The 26,330-nt window shown below is 38.2% G+C and overlaps 1 protein-coding gene across 9 annotated transcripts in view; it reads right to left on the reverse strand.

The window, feature by feature from the left end:
• The window catches only part of ptk2aa (protein tyrosine kinase 2aa), a 155,918-nt gene that overhangs the window by 28,141 nt on the left and 101,447 nt on the right, over positions 1-26,330 (reverse strand). For 3 of the 9 annotated variants that reach the window (XM_079828404.1, XM_079828406.1, XM_079828405.1), the window contains 9 exons: positions 24,197-24,251; positions 18,173-18,313; positions 17,582-17,659; positions 17,199-17,306; positions 14,979-15,096; positions 14,685-14,715; positions 12,408-12,472; positions 7,329-7,385; positions 698-795 (listed from right to left, as the gene is read on the reverse strand). In XM_079828404.1, the coding sequence (XP_079684530.1) occupies positions 698-795; positions 7,329-7,385; positions 12,408-12,472; positions 14,685-14,715; positions 14,979-15,096; positions 17,199-17,306; positions 17,582-17,659; positions 18,173-18,313; positions 24,197-24,251 (751 nt within the window). Of the gene's footprint in view, positions 1-697; positions 796-1,777; positions 1,802-7,328; positions 7,386-7,946; positions 7,965-11,508; positions 11,599-12,407; positions 12,473-14,684; positions 14,716-14,978; positions 15,097-17,198; positions 17,307-17,581; positions 17,660-18,172; positions 18,314-24,196; positions 24,252-26,330 lie in introns of all 9 variants that reach the window. The other 6 variants (XM_079828402.1, XM_079828403.1, XM_079828397.1 and 3 more) reach the window with 5 other exon arrangements.

A 26,330-nucleotide genomic window follows, 5' to 3' on the forward strand; every position in this document is an offset into this window, starting at 1 on the left:
ACTGTAACTGTTTAGAGTTATATTAGGCTTGTTGTAGTTGGGTTAGGTGGCTTAGGTTTTACTGTGAATTTGTAAATAAGTCAATTATCATTTGTAAATAAGTAAATTGTGTTTTGTATTTATTTATATTCATACATTTAAGTATACATTAAACTTTTAATAAATGGTTCAATTTAAATAATAAATAAATAAATAAAAAGCCATTTAATGTCATCCACCTCGTTTGGTGGCCTTTTAAAAAAAAAAAAAAGTATCGGTTCAGGCACCGTTTAGGCACCGGAACCGTTTTAAAAGTATCGGTTTGGCACCGGAATCGAAAAAAACCCAAACGATACCCAACCCTATTTGAGAGTAAAATAAAGCCTGTGGTAAACATACCTTGACATTTTGTCCTACGATGTAAACTACACACACTCACACCCCAAACGGTCTTATCTAGTCACTTATTAGAAACATACGTCTTCAAAAATAAACATAACTGCTTGTTTGTGCAGTTTATATTGTAGGACAAAACTTCAAAGTATGGTCAGGTTATGTTTACCACAGGCTCTATTTTACTCATAGATCAAAAGCCCATTATAAACCCCATTGGAAACTCTGGAAGGATCCAGCGGTGAATCAGTCCTCCGGGCTCTGACAGTGTTTGTTTGGTATGGGCTGTTGTTTGGACTGTGTGGATGATGAATATGCAGTTTACCGGACTGATGTAAACCCCTTGGTGGACGTCACCGAACTGCCCCTCGCCGATACACCGTCCCAGCTCGATTCTGTCCCGCTGGATCTCATAGTCCTGAGCTACAGACGAAAGACACAAGGAACCAAACGTCACAAACCTGAAGCTCAACATCAGAGGAAGCTACACACATCACAAACCCTGAGCATGTTCAGAGGAACGACATGCTGCACTGCACAATATTTACAGCTCAGCGATTCATCAAACGCTCTCAAAGTTGCCAATTGCCGGTTTAGAAACACTGAGGTCATGAAGAAAAGGCCTTAGTCAGGGTGGACGCCATATTTAACAGTACACAAATGAAGACGAGGCTGTGAGAGATTGAAAATGTAGATGACAAAAAACTGGTTATAAATATTAAGATGAACAAAGATGAATATTAATATTATGCAACAGCACAAACATACCAGACATATTAAATATGGAGTTCATCCTGACTAAGTCTTACATTTTCTGTAAAAATCATGATACAGCAAAATAAAAATGTATAAAATGCATAAATAAATATTTTGTAACAATATAAATGTCTTTACTGTGATTTTTGTTCAATTGAATGCGTACTTAAAAAAATACAAAAATAACAAAAAATGCACATTAATTAAAACAAGCAAACAAACAACAACTAAGAAATATAAATGAGCAAATCTCATTGTCTACATATCAATGACTTCTGCAGGTTTTCAGTTATACAGAGTATGTCATCTCATAAATATATAAATTGGTTATTAATAATAATCATTATTTTAATTAATAATAATATTAAGATCCTTACTAATAATATAAAGCCTTAATAATGCTGTGTGTCATGTTTTGGGCGTTAAAATACTTTTCTACCCCAGACTGACTGGTAGATCGTAGCACTGACAACGCAAGGTCAAAGGTTTGAATCCCACAAGACACAATTTTACACATTTTATGAAAACCTGCATTTGCCAATGATACGAGAAGGACCTTCTACTACAACAAACAAAAGCACATGGCAAAACTGAGACAGAGACAGAGAGAAAAGAAAGAGGAAGCACACAGACAGAGGGATGGCGTTACCTGCGTCTAATCCATAGCATTCGGCTGGTTGTTAAAGAGAAAAGTGAGAGATTGGGCGTTTAGATCAGAATTAAAGCTCAGGATGAAAGAGAGAAACAGAGGGATGAGATGACAGACATGTCAAACACTCAGGAAAGAGCGGTTATAAATCATCACACTGATGTATGCGTGTTCGTATTCAGCATATTATAAAAAAATAAACAACAACAAAACATAAAAATCCCCATTTCAACAGTCAAACGTCTGTTTTACAGCAGGTCTCATTCAGGTTTCTCTTATATAAGTGCTTTAAGAAGAACTGATACATTTCTCAGAAAAGATTACGTGCCATTTTGCATCCTAACTGTATGTTTTTGCTTGGATATTTGTACTGGAAAACAAGACCACTTTCAAAAAGCAGGATCACAGTAGTTCATGTGACTCGTGCACTGTTTATATTCCTCTGAAGCCAAACGTTAGCATGAAGGGATGATGAACAGAAACACTTGAGCGGTGTTGAAAGTCCTTTTGCTTGTAAATCCCTCATTTTGCTACATTATCACAAAATATTGGATTCAATCTGTCAACTTGTTTTCTTTGGATTAGCACAGGTATTATATTTCTTTTTGGAGCTGATTGATCGTCGGCTTTATTAACGTGAGCCGATGCACCTCAGAGGAAAGTTCACTCGAGCTTATTCACCTCAGAAAACTCTCCGATTAATGAGGCCTATAATCAATCAGCTCCAAAAAGAAATGCAAAATCTGTGCTAATCCAAAGAAAACAAGTCGACAAAAAGATTGAATACAATATTTGGCAATAACATTGCATAACGAGACTTTTTAATATGCAATTTTCTGTATGCTGGACATTCTCATCGAGAACACCACAAGTTTAACAAGGAGCGAAAAAATTGTTATTCCCTGTGAGAGTGAAGTCAGTAAGTTTTAGTCCAATGTGATTACATTAACAAGCAATTTTAGGAAAAGCTAAATCCTCTCCGGGTCAAAATGAAGAATTGAAGAAGTAAAAAGAGTATTGGAAAATGTTTTATACAGGGCTTGACATTAAAGGGTTAGTTCACCCAAAAATGTAAATTCAGTCATTAATTCCTCTCCTCATGTCGTTACAAACCTGTAAGACCTTCGTTCATCTTCTGAACACAAATGAAGATATTCTCTCTGACCCCTCCATAGACAGCTGTTTAAGTAACACTTTCAAAGTCCAGAAAGGCAGTAAAACATCGTTAAAATAGACCATGTGACTCCAGCGGTTCAACCGTAATGTTATGAAGCGACAAGAAGAGATTGTTGAATAAAGTCATTATTTTGGGGGGGTTTGCGTACAGAAAGTATTCTTGTCGCTTCATAACATTAAGGTTGAACCGCTGGAGTCACATGGACTATTTTAACGATGTCTTTACTGCCTTTCTGGACCTTAAAAGTCGCCAACCGGTCAAATGCGTGTGTATTTCAGCATTGGCGTGTAACGCAGTCACTCCTACTAGCCACTTTGACAGGTTGAATTTGATTTATAATATATACATTTTTTAATTGTATTCTTTTAAAAAGGCATCTGAAATAATAATGTCAAAAATATCGATTTTTCAACACATATCGATACTGAAGTATCTGAAACTCATTTTCCGCAGAACAGATAATACCAGCTGCTGTTTCTCTCTCATCTCTCTGACAGCGAGTGACACACAAACCCGCCTCCCTTCACTCACTAGCTTCATTTTTTTAATTTTGTCGGCGTTACAGAGCTTGAATTTCGAATTGCGCGTATCTTGCATAATTTTACTCATTCCCGCAGATTTTGTGCTCACACCTACACAAAGCCGCCTCTCAGCACTAAGTGGAGTTATTTTTCGCTGCTTATTCCGCTTAAACAGTCAAACACACACTAAATAATGTGAAAATGCCGGTCTTGGTGAGTATTCACGTAAACAGTCAGAAAGGAAACGCATGTGTAACAGTGTAATGGTCAGTGTTGGGGGTAACGCATTACATTAACTGGACTTACGTAATCAGATTACTTTTTCAAGTAACTAGTAAAGTAATGCATTACTTTTCAAATTCACAACAAAATATCGGAGTTATTTTTTCACATTTATTTGATTGACAGCTCTCTTGTCCCCATGTTGAGAAAAAGTGCACGAGGCGTTGTGTTATTCATCTCATTTGCACAATAAAGATTCAGTATTCCTCAAAATGAATAAAATCAGTCAAATGCAAAATCCGAATACTATGCAAACCAATAAATAAATGTTAAATAAAACAAATATTTGACTTTATTGACCAATGTCTTGCTGCTGACCTTCAATGATTCAGTTAAACCATGAGCACAAATGACTAGATTTTTAGTTTTTATTGGTAAAACGTGTCCTATTCTTCCATTATCCAGAATGGCAGAACAGCTAAAAAGGTTTTTTGAGCTATGCCCTCTGTTGTATACGTGTGAATTTGCATTTTACCTCAGCCTGAGGCTTATTATTTCAATTTTGGTATGAAGGGGTCTTTACATTTGCAAAAAAATAGAAATGTTTTGTTATTAAAAAAAAACCAAGCCCAGCCCAGTTGAGAAAAAGTAACACAAAAGTTGCGTAACGCATTACTTTTCTAAAAAAGTAACTTTTTTTTTTAGATCTAAACGCCCAACGACAGAACGTGTTTGAAAACATGAGGCGCACTGCACTGCCTTTTTTGCTTGACGTTTTTTAATTTAGAAAAAAGTAGTGCGCTGTGTTTTTAAAAAAATGCTTCTAGGCAACCTGACTGACCACAGGTAGGGTATAACCGTATAAGTTAACCCCATGAAATCATTAAAATGTGAAAAAAAAAACTGATCGATGGAAAACTTAACAATTATAGTTGCAAATCTTCTACATTCCGATTGGTTGCTGTCGAACCGCATCATAGCTCATTACCATAAAGTTGATTTCAACTCTCCTCGACGCCAAAATCGTCAAAGACGCGCCGCACCGCTCTCACCGGAGCTCGTGTGTGAACACACAGTAATCAAGATAACCGTCACCACAACAGAAGGCCCGCCTCTCCATTCATTCGATTGGACAAGGGGGAAAAAACGCGAAGGCGTTGGGTGCTTTTCCGTTCCTTCAAAAACGCGACAAACAGCACGCTTAACGCTCACTGCTAACACAAATCTATTAAAAAAAGGCGCCTCTCACTGCAAAACCGCATTCTGTCTGATCAGGACCTTAGTGACTTTTTAAGGGAGTAATGCAATATTGTAATGCATTACTTTTCAAAGTAAATTTCCCCAACACTGGTAATGGATCTGTTCGTCAGCTCTTAAAGTGACAGCAGCCTAATAAACCAGCTGACAAATTGTGAGATTATATTAAAAATATCTCAGTTTACCTCATTGTATCGGTCAAAATTGTGGCCAGTGAAACTGCTGATGCTGAGCAGTAGGTGCGTTTAAATGGAGCACTGTAATCGGTTTAAAAGTCCAATGCGAATGAAAATGCTCCATATAAACACCTCAATCAGAATAAAAATGCCCAAACTGAATGAAATTGTAATGGGTTTGAGAGGGGTGGGATAAACCTTTTCATGAACCAATCAAACGAAAAATTCCACCATGTAAACGTTCTGATCCGATTACTGTGAGTGCACGTCTTTCTGTGACGTGATATACAGCGCTCGCCTCCTCAACATAAGAGTGTGCGCCGCGCTCACACCAGGCTAATGTTCACAAGAGAGGAAAGTTCATTTTTCTGAGGTATTAAACTTTTTTATTTCGTAACAAGTTATGAACATAATGTTTGAATAATGACACAGACATAGCCTGACTACACCATCTCATCTTGACAGCGTTTGTCCTGGGCTTCAACTGTGCCTGACAGAATTTATTTTTCTGAACTGAGGTGATTCTTACACTTTACAACAAATAATAAATAGCTTTTATAAAACTGTATAAGTCCTGGTGGCCGTTGAGAGTTGCCATGGCAACGGGGAACATTCAAGCTGCTGGAGAGGACGTGTCGACATTTCAGTTATATATATAAAAAAAGCTCAAAAACTGCTTCAAATTGGTTAAGTAACATTACCCACAGTCTTTAATTACTTTTGTTAATATTTATACCTCTGTGATTATGGTATATTTGTATATCATCTGAAATATTTAAACGTTAGTAATGATGCTGAGCACGTCTTGAATGCTTCATTCATGTTTCACCATACATCCTATGTTTTTATTAATAATTTGGGTGCATTTTATTGTTAATTTTGTGTTTTTCAAATTAAACGAATTGAATTAATTTTGAGTCCGCATTCATCACAGCTGTTGAAATAGCCATTGTATAGGACATAAATTAGGTTAAACTACTGCATCTCCGCCCACAGAAAAATAAATAAATATAAAAATTACCAACACAGAACTATTGATCCACTAACGTCGCAGTTACTATAACTGGCAACGTTACGAATCTATGTGGCAGACAAACTGTGTGCGCATGTCACAAAATGATCCCGATTGAAAGCATCAGCACATGTAAACACCAGATCGGTTTAGATCACGTCTCATGTAAACAGTCCACCGAATCTTTCAATCGGAATGATTTTAATCGGAATGACAAAAAAAGTGTGCATGTAAACGTGGCTACTGTCTGGAGATTCATGTCAAGCCCTGGTTCTTCATCACAATTTAATTTAATGAATTACTTGCCATTTCTTTCTAATTATTTGTGAAATTTACTAGCAGTTTTTTTTTCAGTGTGAGAAGATAATGGCAAATATTCATTCAATGTTCTGTAACACACTCGCAATAAATTCAGTCGTCATTCAGAATCCTGTGATTGTCTGTACAGGTCACACACTCGTGAATGTTAGTGTGCATGCCGTCTGTGGTCGCTGACTCACACACACACACACACACACCTCACATCACATCACTGACTTATACACTCTTACACATGAAGGCTCTGCATTGGCATTGATGGTTCCATGAAAAACCTTTCCATTGCACAAAATGGAATTTATAGTGGAAAAAGGTTTTAAAAATGTTCGTCACACACAGAAAAAAAAGGTTATTTTAGGAACTGATCACTGAAAGGTTCCCAAAATATTTCTTCTGTGGCATTGCTGTGAAAATCCCCTTTATTTTTAAGAGTGTGTGTGTTGATATAAAGCCAATTTAGGTTAAACTCCAAACCCAAAAGAACACTTGCATTTTTACAGTAGATAGAAAATACTTTTAAGGACGTCCCGAAGCAAATTGTGTCCGATTTAGCCCAATCCAAACACACACACACTTCATTTTCCCTTGCAGAGTTGCATCTGAATTATGCCCAAGCATGAGCTGCTTTAATCTAGATTAGTCAAACCTCCACACAAACTCTCGGATGAATCCTGCATGAGCTTCCAGAGAGTTTTCTGGAATGTCTAAGCTGGATACTTTAAATTGCATTTGCCGCCACATCAACAAACCAAACGAGCCAGACAGGGGGAAAAAAAGGTCAGGATTTGGCTCCGAAACTGTCCAGATCTGGATCCCAGGAGACAGCACTTATACACACTTCACAGACGGCACGAGTGAGGGTACTTACTAGAGGGCATGGTGTAGGTGTCTTCCTCATCTATGATCTCTGCGTAGTCATCCGTTTCTGCAAGGAGACAGAAGCAGTGGTCAGTATCACACACACACAGGCCAAAAAAAACGCCCACTCTGTCACTACACCACCCCGAAACACACACGTAACCTTCCACTACAGAAACTAGAGCCGTCCGAAAACAAGCCAGGAAACTCCTCCATGAAGACACATACACACAACCTCAAATGCACTTCTCTCTTTTAAACCCTCTGAACTTAATCTGTGTGTCTGTCTGTCCAACCGGCCAATCAGAGAGCAGCTCTGTCTGTCCAACCGGCCAATCGGAGAGCAGCTCTGTGGTTGTGCTTGAGAAAGCCAGGGGAAGGAAGTGACTCTTTCGTCTTCATGCAAAACAGATTTAGTCCGGCGTGTTTGTTTTTGGGAGAGGTCAGTCTCTTCTCTAAATAATTACACCTTTAAAGTCTGTCTCATAAGGAATGCAGGGATGAAAAGAGCAAGTATGCAAGATCTCACATTTACACAGTCCAACTAAACTGAAACAGATTGTCTACATTCAAGTAACTTTTTCAAATGCACACAGAGTTAGTGTGAAATGAAGATCACAAACATTACCGTCTCCACTACCATCTTCTGCGGGTCCGAGGAGAGCATGCAAAGAACGGAGAGGATCAGAGAGGAGAACGGTTAATTCATCAGCAGGCATGAACACACACACACACACACACACACACATCCGTCATGAATCTGAAGCGGTTAACTGGTTTGTGTGAGCAGCTCCTGCAGTAAATGTGTTTTGTTCATGCTGTTCTGGGAGTCATTAGTGCGGTTATATTGGGTTAGACGTGCTGCAGGAATGTGTGGGATGAGATTCAATTGGGACGTGGACACACTTCTGCCTGTATTGTTCTGCCACGGGTCCAAATCTGCGCAGTTCACAGTAAAAACATACCTGCATTTATATACTTTATTTATAAATAATTGGGTGACTTTCACAAAAACTGCCATTGCTATTTCATCACTAAACCCCCCCAAAAAACAAGCATAAAGAAAATAAACCCTTCTTTTAGAAAAGTGTCTGTAAAATATTGTATTCTCTTCACTGTATTGTACCTTTCCTCCGCAGGTCTAATTCAGTGCTTTAAATATTTGTATATATTAGTATTTATATATATTTTTATAATAAAAAATAATATTTGGAGGCAGGTTTTTTTTACAATTTAACATAATTAGAAAAATGAGCAATAAAACTCAATAAATGTTATTTTTTCAAAAAGACAATGAACACTACTTTTAGAACATTTTCTGTAAAATATTGTATTATTACTGAAACATATTTTTTATTTTTTATCATATATAATATAAATTATCTTTTTTTATAATATATATATATATATATATATATATATATATATATATATATATATATATATATACACTAGGGGTGTAATGATTCGTTTTAACAACGATACGATTCGTATCACGATTTGAGGTTGTCGATACGATTCAAGGACGATATTGGTTCATTTAGAACGATACGATCCGAAACGATTCAGTGACTTGAAATCGATTCAGTAACTTTTTAGCCAAAAATTGTGTGACTGAAATAAATATCTGGATACTGGTCAGTGCAGGTGAAGTTTCCTAGATTCCTGTTGTTTCTTGTAAGGGAATCCGGTATATCAATTAATTATGGATATAAACAAACAAGTAAACAACAATTAATGGCAAATGCATTCAAATTTTATTTGAATAAAGTGCAACCAACAGTTTAGGTTGAATTAACAGGAAGTTAACCTTTTCTGCTCTCATTTTCAATATTCAATACATTTTCAATAAAAGCACAGTAAGTGCAACCAACATTTCAACAGTAGGTTAACTTGCTACTTCTGCTTTTGTTTTCCAACATAAAAATATTACAATATTACTATCAAAAGTAAAGTGCAACTAACTTCTCTTCAGGTTTAATTAATAGTAGGTTTACCTGCTACTTTTGCTGTTGTGTTTCAACATTAAAATAATACAAATACAATATTAATATAAAAAATAAAGTGCAACCAACATTTCTTCAGGTTGAATAAACTGGCTGAACCTGCTACTACTCTCAGTTTAATAAACAAACAATATTTAACAAAAGATAAAATGTAACCAACTACTCTTCAATGACTCTACAGATTTCTTTTTCAACAATATCAACATGATCTGACCTCAGAACACTTCTCTGTGCGTTCACTATGTCTCCAGCAGTGCTAAAACTCGCTCTACTGGCACACTGGTGTCAGGAATGCACAGGTAACATTAGCAAGGGTTGAAAGTACAGGTAGCGTTAGCTCTTTCTCCTGGTGGCTTGATCATTTCTCGCTCGTTGGCTTCTCCTCTGCCATGCGATGTTTTTTTTTCTCAAGCCCCGTTCACACGGCCAGCGACACGCAGCGACAAAGCGACACAATCCCATTCATTTCAATGAGCGCTGCTGCTGGTGCGTTGCGATGATGTCACAGATAGGCAGACTGAATCGAGTAACGTTTAACGCCTTTATCATTAAAAGTGCTAAGAAAAAACATCCATATAAAGTCTGACGTGCTTAAATCCAATGCGTTATTTCCTATGATCGATACAATCGATTGATTACCTTTTAAAACGATGTTAGATCGATATATGTCGTCCGGAAGGCCAAGTTGCCGAGCACAGATCGATGTAGTTAGATCATAAGAAAATAAATCGATACATCGATGTAGTAGATGAATCGTTACACCCCTAATATACACACATATACATACATACACACAGTAATTATATTATTTTATTATATAATTATCTTTTCATAATATAATTATATATTAATGTACACACACGTATATATATATATATATATATTAGGGCTGTCAAAAGATTAATCGCGATTAATCTCATCCAAAATAAAAGTTTGTGTTTACATAATATATGTGTGTGTACTCTGTATAATTATTATTTATATATAAAAACACACACAAGCATGTATATATTTAAGAAAAATGTATTATATTTATATATAAAATATTTATATTTATATATAATATAAATTATATAAATGTATATACAGTATATACATGCAAATATTTCTTAAATATATACATGAATGTGTTTGTATTTATATATACATAATAATTATACAGAGTTCACACACATATATTATGTAAACACAAACTTTTATTTTGGATGTGATTAATCGCGATTAATCTTTTGACAGCCCTAATATATATATAAATTATACAGAATATATTCAAATGAACGCAACTTATTTTTTTGAATTGTAAAGTAAATGGTAAAAAATTGTGTTCATTTTATTTATTATTATTTTTAAATAAATGTAAATAATATTTAATAACTATTTAAATAAATAGATTATGGACTAGAGGATTTAGAAGATTTTGTTAATATATTACACTAATCAAAAAAGTTTCACAGTAAAGAGAATTTACAGTTAATGTGCTTTCCTGACATGACACTAATTTCAAAAAGCAAAATAAGCAACAACAAAATACTAAAATAGGCCTAATTTTTTATGCAAAATATAATTATTTATTTTGGGGATTTTGGGGTGAGTTTACGGTGTTTCTTCATTAATCAAAGTCAGACAAAAGAGACTGAAGATGATTGACACCTCAGCATCTGATTTGAACCTTAAGATAAATCAACATTTTGTGCAGTTAACAGAAGATCTGCAACACACATGTGCTGGGGGCGGAGTCACGGAGGAGGTGTGGCCAGTAAACACATGTGTGCTGGGGGCGGAGTCACGGAGGAGGTGTGGCCAGTAAACACATGTGTGCTGGGGGCGGAGTCACGGAGGAGGTGTGGCCAGTAAACACATGTGTGCTGGGGGCGGAGTCACGGAGGAGGTGTGGCCAGTAAACACATGTGTGCTGGGGGCGGAGTCACAGAGGAGGTGTGGCCAGTAAACACATGTGAGGCAGAATGTGATTTGATTGTCAGGGATGTAGAAACTACATCCTTGTAAGAGACCTTTGCATACTTTAATCACTTTAGCTTTCAAAAAGATCTTCCAGCTATAGAGGAGATTGGTTCAATCAGGAATCAGAGCTGTGGTATGAACACATGAGAGACAGATTGAATATGTGCTTAGGGTGGAGAGCAGGTGAGGGTTAGTGTAAACACACACAGGAACAGCATGTACCCTTAGGAGGAGAATCATGGGAACAGAGCACAAACGGAAGGAGAAAGCGTCGAGCTTTAGCAGCTTTGGTGGGCGTCTGAGCCACAGAGTCTTCAGTGAAGAACGACAGATGGGGAGAGAAAGAGAGTAAGCAAAGCAGGAGAATATGGAGGGAGGAATGGACACAGAGCAAACATATTCATCTTCCGGCTCCGAGACAAAACACTGAACCGGACTTTTACTAACAGGTCGTTTCACACCAAAAATGACAGCATTTTGTTGACTAAATGAATAATGTAAGACAGGTAAAGGTGCAAACACACCCAGAAATTAGTGCTGAAGATAGTGTGATAATAAAAATGAAGCATGTTTTCATCGAAAAGGACGAGAAAGACTTCATTTAAATATGCCTTTAGGCTAGAGACTTTGGGTTGGGTTGTGCTGAAAACAGCTTATAAACAGCAGACACATTCATGAGCTAAAGATACCAAACATCTGGAAAACAAGTGATGATGATCTCTAAATGTGTGCAGATGTTGCAGAAAACAGCCCAACATCTGGAACACATCAGAAACGCTTTAAAGACTACGAGAAACTGCATTCGCAATGCATTTCATTGTAATACTTCAGAGTGAAACCAAATCTTTAGCAGGATGTAATGTAGGACGGGACTTGAGTCAATCCATTGTGGATATGATTGGATGCTGAAGTGTTAAGCTATGAAATTAAACAATAAAACAGCTGAAAATCCCACAGATTTCCAATGAACGAGCCCCTTGCCAATCATATTTTGATATAAACGTATTATAGATATCAATAAAGTCTGTGAATTCTTCTTTGGAGAGTCAGTACCCAGAATGCTCAGCAGGACATCAGTCCAGTAAACCTGATGGATCAGATAAATGGGAGGCGTGTCTAACCTGAAACAGAGATGGCACGAACTCCTGCCCGAATCCCCTCCAGCCGCTTCTCATTGTTGGCCAGTCTGAGGAAAAACAACTTCATTAACGAACAAAATGGTGATTATTGTTGTTTCCATGAACACTCTAACAAAACACAGTTCTCCAAACATAACAACCACTTTCAGGAGAACGTGAGCGTTTGTTTGGTACCAGCTGAAAATATGCATTATAACTTAATCCATATTATACGTTTTTATGTAAATATTTTATATAAATACACGCACATGCATGTATTTAAAGGAACACTCTTTTTTTGAAAATAGGCTCATTTTCCGACTCCCTAGAGTTAAACAGTTGAGTTTTACCATTTTCGAATCCTTTCAGCCGATCTCCGGGTCTGGCGGTAGCACTTTTAGCATAGCTTAGCATAGATCATTGAATCTGATTAGACCGTTAGCATCTCACTCAAAAATTACCAAAGAGTTTCAATATTTTTCCTATTTTAAACTTGACTCTTCTGTAGTTACATCGTGTACTAAGACAGACGCTAGACCGAGATGCTAACGGTCTAATCAGATTCAATGATCTATGCTAAGCTATGCTAATAGTGCTACTGCCAGACCCAGAGATCGGCTGAATGGATTCGAAAACGGTAAAACTCAACTGTTTAACTCTAGGGGAGACGGAAAATGAGCCTATTTTCAAAAATAGTGGCATGTTCCTTTAAGAAAAATGTGTATGTATATATATATATATATTAGGGGTGGCACGGTACATGGAAAAAAACCGAACCATTCGGTTCGCTTGTCTCGGTTCGGAGTGTGTGCGTCGCACGGTTCGACTCATTACCTCAGACAGTGGATGTCCTTTTCGCGCAAAATAAGAGGTGTGTGTGTGTGTGGACATACAGTAGAGTAAAAGTGGAGTGCTGCAGGTCACGTCACGTGTAGAAATGCAAGTGGGAGAGATAAGGAAGGCTGCCCGGAGTTGTTGGAGGATGCGCCAGTGTCGTATAGCAGGGCAGATGCGGGGCGGAGAGCGGGAGCCGCGCCGCGCGCGCCCGTTGCGCATACACACACTGGCAATGTTTGTCTTGCGCAGCTGAACCGCGGCTCGTGTATTGCAAATACAGACAAATATAGTCACATTTTCCGGTCTTCTCCTCCGACCCCTGTCTGTCTCATGCTTTGTTTTATGATGGGTAGCATATACATCTCCTGCGAATGCGACCTGTTCCGCTCTGTCTCATAGGCCTACACACATGCATATATAACATGTTGTATATAAGTAGTTCACATGATAAATGTAACATTTATAAGTTAAGATATGCTTCTAGTTTTAATAATTTAAACATGCCTTCGAAGTTTGGGCAAAAACTTCTAGCAGTGTTGTGTTTTCGTGTATTTTATTTTTTCACAGCGCTGGATGTCATATGGTGATTGTGAAACACACGGAACACTTCATGGTGAAATTTGTTAATCAGGTCAGCTGAATTAAAGCCACAGTGCATTGTTCTGATCAAAATTAAGATTAACATGAAAAATGTTATGCCAAAGTGTCGGACTCGGTAGACAGCCAGTTAGGAAACAACTTGATATAACAATTTTTTAATACTGTATTCTAAATTGTGGATGATTAAGCCATATATACCATATGCTGAAGTAAATTTCTGGAGTGTTAACGATGAAAAAAAACAACAACAAGAAACGTACAGAACCGAAAACCGTGACCCTAAAACCGTGATACGAACCGAACAGTGGATTTTGTGAACCGTGCCACCCCTAATATATATATATATGCAAATATTTATTAAATATATACATTAATGTGTCTGTATTTATATATACAAAATAATTATACACATTACACACACACACACATATATATTTTATGTAAACAAAAACTTTTATTTTGGATGCAATTAATCGGGATTAATCGTTTGACAGCCGTTTGACAGTGTGTGTGTGTATATATATATAATTTACTTTTAAATAATGAAGTATGCCTGGGAAAAATATTATTTAAAAAACAAAAAACTATACATATATTTCATGTTCTTTACTAAACTTCTTTGGCAAAAAAAAACAATTATTAAAACCATCATGACATTCTAGTCAGATTATCACAAATATACAGTGAATGTTTGATCCATCACACACAGCTAATTTCCCAGTCTTTAGTTTAGTCTTGGTTTGATGGTGTTTAAGCTTTAGCGGGTGGTCAAAGTAAATGAATATCCTGCCTGACAGTTTATAAACAGCTCAGGGACGGCAGTGAAGTGAAGTCATGACTTACTTTGGAATGGATGGAAGAGCTCTCTCCCCCTCTGTAGGACAGAGAAACACACAACATCAGCTGACGAATCAAACAGGAGAACAGGACACACCCCAACACATGTTTTACTACCAGTGTTCTTCTACACCACTGGACTATATTTATATATGTATTACATGACTTTTATTTGTGTCCTGCTGAGCTTACTGAAATGGACAGCTGTGATTTTCCACTCAATACGGCCCATTCATCAGTTTACTGCCTCTATACTACTATACAGACATCCCACAATGCAGCAGTGTGAGGACGACGTACCTTTCTGAGGTCTGACGATGAAGGACTGGCTGACGGCATTGAGCAGTCGACAGTATCCGTCGATGAGGTCGGCCATGTTCTCGGCGGTGGCGAAGGATGGCGTGCTGATGGTGAGAGGCTACGAGAAAGAAGAGAGACTCACAATGAGCCATTATCAACAACACCAGCCACATGATGACGTCAAGCTACAGCAGAGACCAGCTGCAAAGACCAAAAACACACACACACACGGCTGGAGACACGCCCACAAGTGCTCTCAGACACGCCCACAACAGTGTTTCCATATAGTGTGATTCTTTAATGTGATGAGATAATAATAACAGACAATAAAATACACAACACCTTTGTATTTTGTCGTCTTTGCTGTCTGCATGCTAAAAGTGTAGTGACTCTGGATGAACCGGATCTTTAATGAACTGGTCAAAAAGACTGTTTAAATCAGTGTTATTTTGGTATTATTATTAATATTATAGTATTTATTAATATTTTGAATTATATTTTTCAAATGTTCATTTTAGTTTTTGTTTAAGTTTTAATAATTAATATTTTTATATTTAGGTTTAATTTATTTTATAATGCAAACAACTGAAATAAAATATATATATTTAAAAAAAATTGTTAACATTTTTGTAATTTTATGTTTTTTTTTTTTTTTTTTTAACAAATATTTCTATAAAGCTTTCATTTATTTTATTTTAGTTTTAGCTGTAGTAATTTTTGTACCTTAATTTAAAAAAAAATATATGTTGGCAAATAACTGAATTAAAATAAAAAATGTTTTACATTTTAGTTAAAATTTGAGTAGTTTTGTTATGTGCTTTTGTCATTTTTATTATTATTATTATTGTAATATTTCTATATAGCTTTAATTTATTTTATTTTATTTTTAGCTGTAGTAATTTTGTACTTCAACTTAAAAAATTGCAAATGTTGGCAAATAACTGAATCAAAATAAGTTTTTTAAATTTTAGTTAAAAGTTTAGTAATATTTCTATTCAGGTTTCATTTATTTTATTTTTAGCTAGTACTTTTAGTAAATTTAGCTTTAGTAACTTAGAAATGGGAAACGTTGGCAAATAACTGAATTAATATATATAATGCTTACATTTTAGTTAAAATTGTTTAGTAATTTTGCTGTGCTTTTGTCATTTTTATTATTTTTTAAAAATACTTCTATTTAGCATTTATTTTATTTGAGTTTTAGATGTAGTAATGTTGTCCTTCAACTTAAAAAAAATTGCAAATGTTGGCAAATAACTGAATTAAAATACGTTTTTAAAATGTTAGGTAAAAGTTTAGTAATATTTCTATTTAGGTTTCATTTATTTTAGTTTTAGCTTCAGTAATCTTTTGTAAATTTAGCTTTAGTAACTTAGAAATGGGAAATGTATACACATTTTAGTTCAAATTTGTAGTAATTTTGCTGTACTTTTGTTATTTTATTATTATTTTTAAATATTTCTATTTAGCTTTCATTTCTTTTATTTTAGTTTTAGCTGTAGTAATTTTTGTACTTCAACTTAAAAAAAATTGGAAATGTTGGCAAAAACGTAATTAAAATAAGTTTTAAACATTTTAGATAAAAGTTTAGTAATATTTCTATTTACTGTAGGTTTCGTTTATTTCATCTTTAGGTTTAGTAACTTAGAATAACTTAATTAAAGTTTTTTTAAATTGTAGTTAAAATTGTACACATTTTGTTTTGTGCTTTTGTCATTTTTATTAGTTTTTTTTAAATAATTTTACTTATCTTCAATTTATTTTTTATTTCAGTTTTAGTTTAGTACAATTTTTCTGTTAGTTACCAAGGCAAAAAGTTATAAGAATCTAATCTAATATATACATTTTATTATTTCAGATATATTTAAATTGCCGAGAATTATTTTATTTATTTAAAATAACTTTTAGTTTTAGTTAACAATAACAATACCGGTTTAAACGAGCCTAACGAATCCGCCACAGTGTGTAAATCAGAGTAAAAATGCTGTCCAAAAGACAGAGAGCCAGAACGAGAACGAGAAAGAGAAAGACTGATGAAAAGTGCAGACAGAGAAACCAAAATAACAGCGCTGGTCTGAAATTACAGCGCCGTCAGCGAAGGGTAGAGCTGGATTTACACCCTTCAGAGTCACACAATCTCAACACAACAGTAGATCCTCAGTTCATTCGCTGAAACTTCATCACAAACACGCATACAGGCTTCATTGGAGAGACGTTTACCTCGGCGGCTCCAGCCACGTCCAGCTGCAAGACGCCCTTCCTCTCCTTCTCCTCCACGCAGGAGTAATGGATGCTCTGCACCTGTGTGAAGTTGGCCAGATGTGTCGGCTGAAAGAGAGAGAGACACAGGTGATGATATACAGGAAATCCTTATGAGTTCCAGATCACAGGTGAAGTGCATTAATTAACTCTCAACTGGACAACTAATGCTTTTTACCAGTGAAAATGCCAATGCTGCAGATTGTATCATTATCAGAATCTTTCAGTCTTAGTATAAGGTGATGTGCGGCACTATTTTCGACCAATGACATTTCACTGTGGGCGGAGCTATTCATAAATAGAACCTAGCAACTGACAAAAACAACTGATGTTGTTTGAGTTACCGTGGAACCCTTGTCCGTCAGGTAACTGATTCCCTCCTCTGGACCAATAGCGAGATCCACTGATATGACCCAACTCGACTGAGAGAGAGAGAGAGAGAGAGAGAGAGAGAGAGAGAGAGAGAGAGAGAGAGAGAGAGAGAGAGAGAGAGAGAGAGAGAGAGAGATGATGATATACATATAAACAAGAATGTTGCACGCATTAAGAAGATTTAATCAAAGAATAAAAATCATTAAGTGTCAGCAGGGTCTAAAAATGACACTTGGCAAGCACAAACTGGTGTGTAAACTAGATGTTGGGTATATAATTTTATAAAGAACCACTATTTTTCTCAAATTAAAGCACCAAAATGAAAACAAACTGATATAATATATATATATATATATATATATATAATCATATGGCAATGTACTATAATATGTACTACTGTTAAATAACCAGGAAGAAATATTTCTGGCCAGTCATTTTTCTCAAATCATTTTCCAATGGTTTGGATTTTTTGTAGAAAAAAGTGTATTTTAGCCCAATATAAGTGCCCCGATGACCACTAGGAGGCAGAAAAGGCCAGTGTTTGACCACATGACCTGCCGTACCCCGAGAGCGCAGCGAAAGCACTCCTTGTCGAATCTGTAGACGGGCGCCAGGATCTCGAAGAACTTCAGTATGCTCTGCTCGTCGTTCAGGTTGGCGAACTGCTTAAACGTCTGCTGGATCTGCTTCCTCAGCACTTTAGCCTGAGACACAGAGAGAAAGAACAGCGCTACACCTCACACACTCAATGAAAACATCGGCAGAAGTCCCACACCACCAGTCCTTGCTCAGGTTCACTCCAATAACATTACAATTACATTATAAAGTGCATCTGAAACCCGACATTTTAATACAGAAATGATAAATAAACTAGATTTGACATGTTTCTGAAGAGCGAGTTATGCATCAAAGTTATACATTTAGGTTTAGGAGTTTGTGCAAATCCCTAACATGAGCACTAGCCATTAGAAAACAAGCTAAAGTAAAATCCTGCCAGAGGATGGATGGATAAAACGACAGACAGATGAAAGACAGACAGACAGAAACAAAACAATAGACGGACGGAGAGAAAGACAAAACAATAGATGGATGGATGGATGGATGGATAGAGAAAACAATAGATGGATGGATGGACAGACAGAAAAAACAATAGATGGATGGATGGACAGACAGAAAAAACAATAGATGGATGGATGGACAGACAGAAAAAACAATGGATGGATGGATGGACAGACAGACAAAACAATAGATGGATGGATGGACAGACAGAAAAAACAATGGATGGCAGACCTGCCAACCTTGAAGAAACTTTATGAGTACACCCCCCCCCCCCCACGGGCCCAATAGCCCACCGCCAATGTACGCTCCACCGTTGTCCACCCACCAGTAAGAAATCTATGAGATACCTAACACTAAAATACATAATATACACAATATACTTTCACCAATTACGATTTATTAGTTACTCCATAACCAAATACAAGTAGACCATAAATGTTATACAGTTACTGCACACCCATCCTTGTGTTCAGGATATTATAAACAAAAAAGGCTGATGATGGTTAAACGTCATACAAAAATAGAACAAAAGACAAATTAAACACAAATAGTAAGATTAATAACAAACTACCGTGTTCACTAGCAAAAGTGTTTGTTTTCAAGTAGATGGCAGCAATCTTCCACTAAACTATGGCACATTTCATATTTTCACTATGAATGAAACTGAGTAGTAGATATTTTATTTGAATTTGACATAAAATGTTGCTATTATATAAATAGACTATTACAAATTTACATGTACATTTAATTTAATATTTAATCAAATTAAATATGAATTTTAATTAATAAATAAAAATGTATATAATTTAACACAACTACACAAAACTACACAACTGTAGAGTAAAACATTAATACAAAACTGATATTCCATGCGTTTAAAAAAATCTGACAAGATTAAGGCAAAATCACACTGTCTGGTGCCTCTCTAGACAACCCAGCACAATTGCTAGCATAAAGTTTGAGGTAAAAATAACTGCCATTCATTTACTAGTATCTTAATACTATGCAATTTGATAAACTGTTCATTCATTACATCACTTTACCTCTGTCTTTATCCCCATTTTTCATCTTCCCTGCATCAGATGGCTTTGGTCTTTTTGATACTATAGGGTAGGCTATGGCAGACCATAATGCTAATTTATAATGTGTCATGTGAATTCGACCATCTGTCACAATCAGGTAACTTTTTGTCTACACCTGGTGCGAGTTAAGCACCCTCAAACGAAAGCAATGCTTTCTACATTGAATGTGGCAAGACGCGACGCGACACAACAGTTACGTTAATTAATTTATACCAGCAGGCCTAACAAAATCATACAAGAAACTAATTATGGAGCTTTGATATTACAGAAACGCCAACTCTATTCATTCACTAAAATTTGCTGAAAGTCAACAGCACAACTGTGCAACGTGCATGTTCACATTTTAATTATCCACAACAACCCCAAAACTTGCCCGCTTGCCTTGCACATCTGCTAATAAACGATGGGCAACTTTTTTCGACTATTTTTCTTACCTTATTTTTTTTTTTTTTTGTTGCTGTGGATGTTATTGAGCTTAGAAGTTTAGCTCTTGCGTTCTTCTGAACATCTCGCGTCGCGCTGCCATTGCCCGATGCCATTTTTATATCACTCCATAATCTGTCTATGTTTTAAATGCCTATTCCCCGAGTGGTAGACTACAATGACTGGCTGTTTTAAAATATCTACGAGAAGCTAGGCCTCCATACTGACAGCTGGGCTCATAGCTTGCAGGTTTGCTTAGTGCACTGTAATAATATTTAAGAATGTATATATTTTTTTCCATTTGATTGGTTCAACCGCCACTCGCCCAAATTTTTTTTAAATATAATTTTTCGTCAAGTCAACCGCGGCTGTAACCGCCAACAGCGCATCTCTGTGAGGCGGTTCAGCCATGGCATGCACGCTGCAGTTATCCGGCCTGCCTAGCTTGCTTGAGGCACTGAAATGAAACGAACGCGCTCGGCGCGGGCTTGAAGCATTGTCTAGGAGGGGCGGGCAGGTAAGCGGAGGGTTAAAATGAAGCGCTCTGATTGGCCGAAAGCTTTTCACTCCACTTTCACGCTGTGTCTCAGCAGCAGAATCAACGTCATAGACTGCACTGAAACCGCCGAAATGCGAGATGCAACAAAATGCGTACATAGAGAGCAGCGAATCGTACAAGCGTACCAAAGGGTCAAAATGCGTGCCGAGTACGAAAAATGCGTACATGTTGGCAGGTCTGGGATGGATGGATGGACAGACAGAAAAAACAATAGATGGATGGATGGACAGACAGAAAAAACAATAGATGGATGGATGGACAGACAGAAAAAACAATGGATGGATGGATGGACAGACAGAAAAAACAATAGATGGATGGATGGACAGACAGACAAAACAATAGATGGATGGATGGACAGACAGAAAAAACAATAGATGGATGGATGGACAGACAGACAAAACAATAGATGGATGGATGGATGGATGGATGGACAGACAGACAGACAAAACAATGGATGGATGGATGGATGGATGGACAGACAGACAAAACAATAGATGGATGGATGGACAGACAGAAAAAACAATAGATGGATGGATGGACAGACAGACAGACAAAACAATAGATGGATGGATGGATGGATGGATGGATGGATGGATGGACAGACAGACAGACAAAACAATAGATGGATGGATGGACAGACAGACAAAACAATAGATGGATGGATGGACAGACAGAAAAAACAATAGATGGATGGATGGACAGACAGAAAAAACAATAGATGGATGGATGGACAGACAGAAAAAACAATAGATGGATGGATGGACAGACAGACAAAACAATAGATGGATGGATGGACAGACAGAAAAAACAATAGATGGATGGATGGACAGACAGACAAAACAATAGATGGATGGATGGACAGACAGACAAAACAATAGATGGATGGATGGACAGACAGACAAAACAATAGATGGATGGATGGACAGACAGAAAAAACAATAGATGGATGGATGGACAGACAGACAAAACAATAGATGGATGGATGGACAGACAGAAAAAACAATAGATGGATGGATGGACAGACAGACAAAACAATAGATGGATGGAAGGACAAACAATGGATGGATGAACAAAACAATATATGGATGGATGGACAAAACAATGGATGGATGGATGATGGATGGATGGACAGACAAAACAATGGATAGATGGATAGATGCATAAAACTACAGATAGATGAAAGACAAACAGAAACAAAACAATAGACGGAAGGACAGATCAAATCAAACTGCTAATTCAAGTTCAAGTCCAACTATCAATCAAATAAAACATATTCTTCATCTCTACACTCAACAGCTCAAAACCCACATCATTCTCATGCTCATCTTCTTCTCATGCTCATCTTCTTCTCATGTGCAACTGAATGGATCTAATCTGCTATTAGAGGTCATCTGAGCTCTGCAAGGCATTATGGGAATCTCAACACTGAGACAGATCATATCAGACACACATGTGGACAGAGGGACGCTCCACCCTTCCTGAGAGGAAGTGCAGCCGTATCTGCTCTTACATCTGTGGAGGAATTATGGGGAAGATCTGACGGAGCAAACAATGCAGGATTTCTTCATCTTGGGAAACGTGCCTCTCCTACTTTATCCTGCTTTATTACGACACGCCTTTATTTTTGACTTTTTATAATAATGACATAAGGATGAGTTAATGCTGATCTTCACGATCCCTTTAATAAAGCAAACAGCAGCATTATTAGAAGAGCTCAACTCAATCTGATCCATGCGGTCGGGAGGACAGATGGCCTCACTTCTGACGGTCTGCTCTCTACGCCCACACTGGACACTCTTTACAACATTTTCTAGGAAGCAAAACTGATTAAAGGCTGTAATCCGGCTAAATGAACAGCTCTCAGACAACACCACCACACGACTGATGAGCAGAGAGAGAGAGAGAGACAGGAGGAGGAGGAGGAATAATCTGGGGCTGTAAAATAACACCTCTGTCCTGCCTACGTGCAAACACACACACACACACACACACACACACACACACACACACACACACACACACACACACACACACACACACACACACACACACACACTCACATAAGCACACACTCACACACACACTCACACTCACACTCACACTCACACTCACACTCACACTCACACTCACACTCACACTCACACTCACACTCACACACTCACACACTCACACACTCACACACTCACACACTCACTCACACACACACACACACACACACACACACACACACACACACACACACACACACACTCACACTCACACACTCACACACACACACACACACAAATGCATGGACGCACGCATGCACGCACACACACTCACACTCACACACACTCACACACTCAAACACACACACACACACACACACACTCACACACACAAATGCATGGACGCACGCACGCACGCACACACACTCACACTCACACACACACACACACACACACTCACAAATGCCTGTACGCACACACGCACTCTCACACACACATACACACACTCACAAATTCATGGATGCACACACGCACTAACGCACACACACTCACAAATGCATGGACGCACACACGCGCACACACACACACACGTGCACACACACGCACACACTCACACACTCACAAATGCATGGACGCACACACACGTGCACACTCACACACACTCATAAATGCATGGACGCACAAGCACGTGCACACACACACACACACACACACACGTGTACCCTCACACACACACTCGCACACTCATGCGCACAGACACATACAGACACACACACACACACACACACACACTCGCACAGACACACACAGAAACTCACTCACACACACACACTCACGCACACACTCACGTACACACACACTCACGCACACACACACATACAGACACACACACACACACACACTCACGTACACAGACACTCACGCACACGCACAAACACTCACACGCACTCACACAGACACACACACACACTCAGGCACACCCTCACACACACACACACACACGCGTGCATGTTTAAGGGTGACCCCAGGGTCAGAGGACAACCCCAGTATTCTCCTGAGCATCTGCAGGGGTGTGTGTGACGGTCTCAATAGCAGCGAGTCGCTCAACACTATTCTTATGCCAGCTGCACACACACTGACACACTCCAGTTTAAAACACCCATGAGCTTTTCCACGAGTTCCCCCTCATCACAACCAGCACTAAAGAGACAGGCCACCCCAAATCTTCAATTCCTCGCCCTCATGTCATTCAGGACCATTAACACTACAGTCACAAATGATTGAAAGTCGAATCACTCTGACGCTTCAAAAAGTGGCATTGAGTGCTTTAAGAGACACAAGCCCATTATATGATGAACAGAGGCTGATACACACTGAGAATGATTCATCCGTGCAAAATAACTTTAACACCAAGTATTGAACTCAAGCCAGACACACAAACACATGAACATGTAACACTCCAGTGCGTTCGCTCACCTTAACTGCCTCCAGTAAACTTTTGGGGAAGAACCGCCTGAGTCCAACGTCCTTCCTGTAAAGCAGAGCAGGAATCTCAGCACAGATGCAGTGATGTCATCGCAGCCTCCGAGACGCGGAGTGTGTGTGTGTAATACAGACGTGACATGTGCAGTTAATGAAGCAGTTTTCCCAAACGTCAGGGAAACACGCGCTTCACTCATATACCGTACATGTGTGAAAATTATCACAACAATGAAAATCTCGTGTCAACATCGAATATGTTTTTATGGACATGCTTTAAACACATCAACAGCTTCCTTATTAAATTCCTCCTTTTATCTGGCCTGTATTTATAACCTAATGACACGTGTTTTGATGGAAACTAAATATATGGAAGTTATATAAACACTAGCATTTTGTCTTTAGTCTTCCTATAAATATTTTTAGATTTTATTTGACACCAATTATAATTAAAAGCCTTGAGTTGACCGGGTTATGCATCTGTTACCGTCATATTTGACGACGGATGAATAATTCATCAAAACCTTCATCATCAAATCTCCTGGTTTTATCACTGTATTTTTTGTTTTGAAAAAATAACACCTCTGTCCTGCCTACATGCAAACACACACACTCACATGCACGCACACACAAACAAACACACGCAAGCATACACACACACACACTCAAACAGACTCACGCACAAACACTCACACGCACTCACACAGACACACACTCACACACACTCAAACTGACTCACGCACACACACACACTCACATGCACGCACACACACGCACACACAAACAAACACACGCAAGCATACACACACACACACTCAAACACTCAAACTGACTCACGCACAAACACTCACACGCACTCACACAGACACACACTCACACACACTCAAACTGACTCACGCACACACACACACTCACATGCATGTGCACACACACACAAATTGACTCACGCACACATACACACACACATGCATGCACGCACACACACACGCACACACACACACACACAAACACACACACACACACGCACATATACACAAACACTCACACAGACACACACACACACTCACTCACATGCACGCACACACACACACACTCACACACACAAATTGACTCACGCACATATACACAAACACTCACATGCACGTGCGCACACACATTCAAAATTGACTCACGCTGTCACACACACTAACTCACGCACACACACTCACATGCACGCATGCACACACACACACACACACACACACACAAAAACACACACAAGCTCACACACGCACACATCATACACACAAGCAACCGCGCACACACACACACTCAAACTGACTCACACGCACACACACTCAAACGGACTCACGCACACACACTCGCGCATTCACACACACACACACACAGAGACAAACACAGACAAAAACAAACACACACGCACACACATTCAAACTGACTCGCTGCCACGCACACACGCACGCTTACTCACACGCACACACACTCACACATGCACGCACACACACAGACACGCACACATACACACACACACAAAAACAAGCACACACACGCACACATACACACAAGCACGCGCACAGAAACTCAAACTGACTCACGCACACACACACACTCACACTAACTCATGCACACACACACACACACACACACACACACACACACACACACACACACACACACACACAGAGAGACAAACACAGACAAAAACAAACACACACACGCACACATACACGCACACATACACACTCACACACACAGCTCAGGTGCCTTTAAGTCAAACCTTCATCATCAAATCTCCTGTTTTTGTCATTGTATCTTTTGTTATGTTAATTTTGTCAGTAGGAGCCCGTCAGCCTTTCATCACAATTTTGTGCACAACTGAAATGTAAATTGTAGAAATAGTAATATTAAAGAAGTGGAGATTAGTCATTATTAAATCTAATATCCTAGATAAAGGGCGCCTATATTCTCTCCAGAAATGCACGTTTTGCGCCCTCTCAGACTGTAAAGTCACCTGAGCTGTATCAGTGGACTGACCCTGTGTGTTTTCCGGAGGATTTAAAGCCCAATAAAACCCAGCGGCCCCTGCTGATTGTTCCATCACTTCATCTAAATGAAAAGCGCTTCGGTTCAG

This window comes from Gobio gobio (genome assembly GCF_949357685.1).
Source record: "Gobio gobio genome assembly, chromosome: 11".
NCBI classification, from domain to species: domain Eukaryota; kingdom Metazoa; phylum Chordata; class Actinopteri; order Cypriniformes; family Gobionidae; genus Gobio; species Gobio gobio.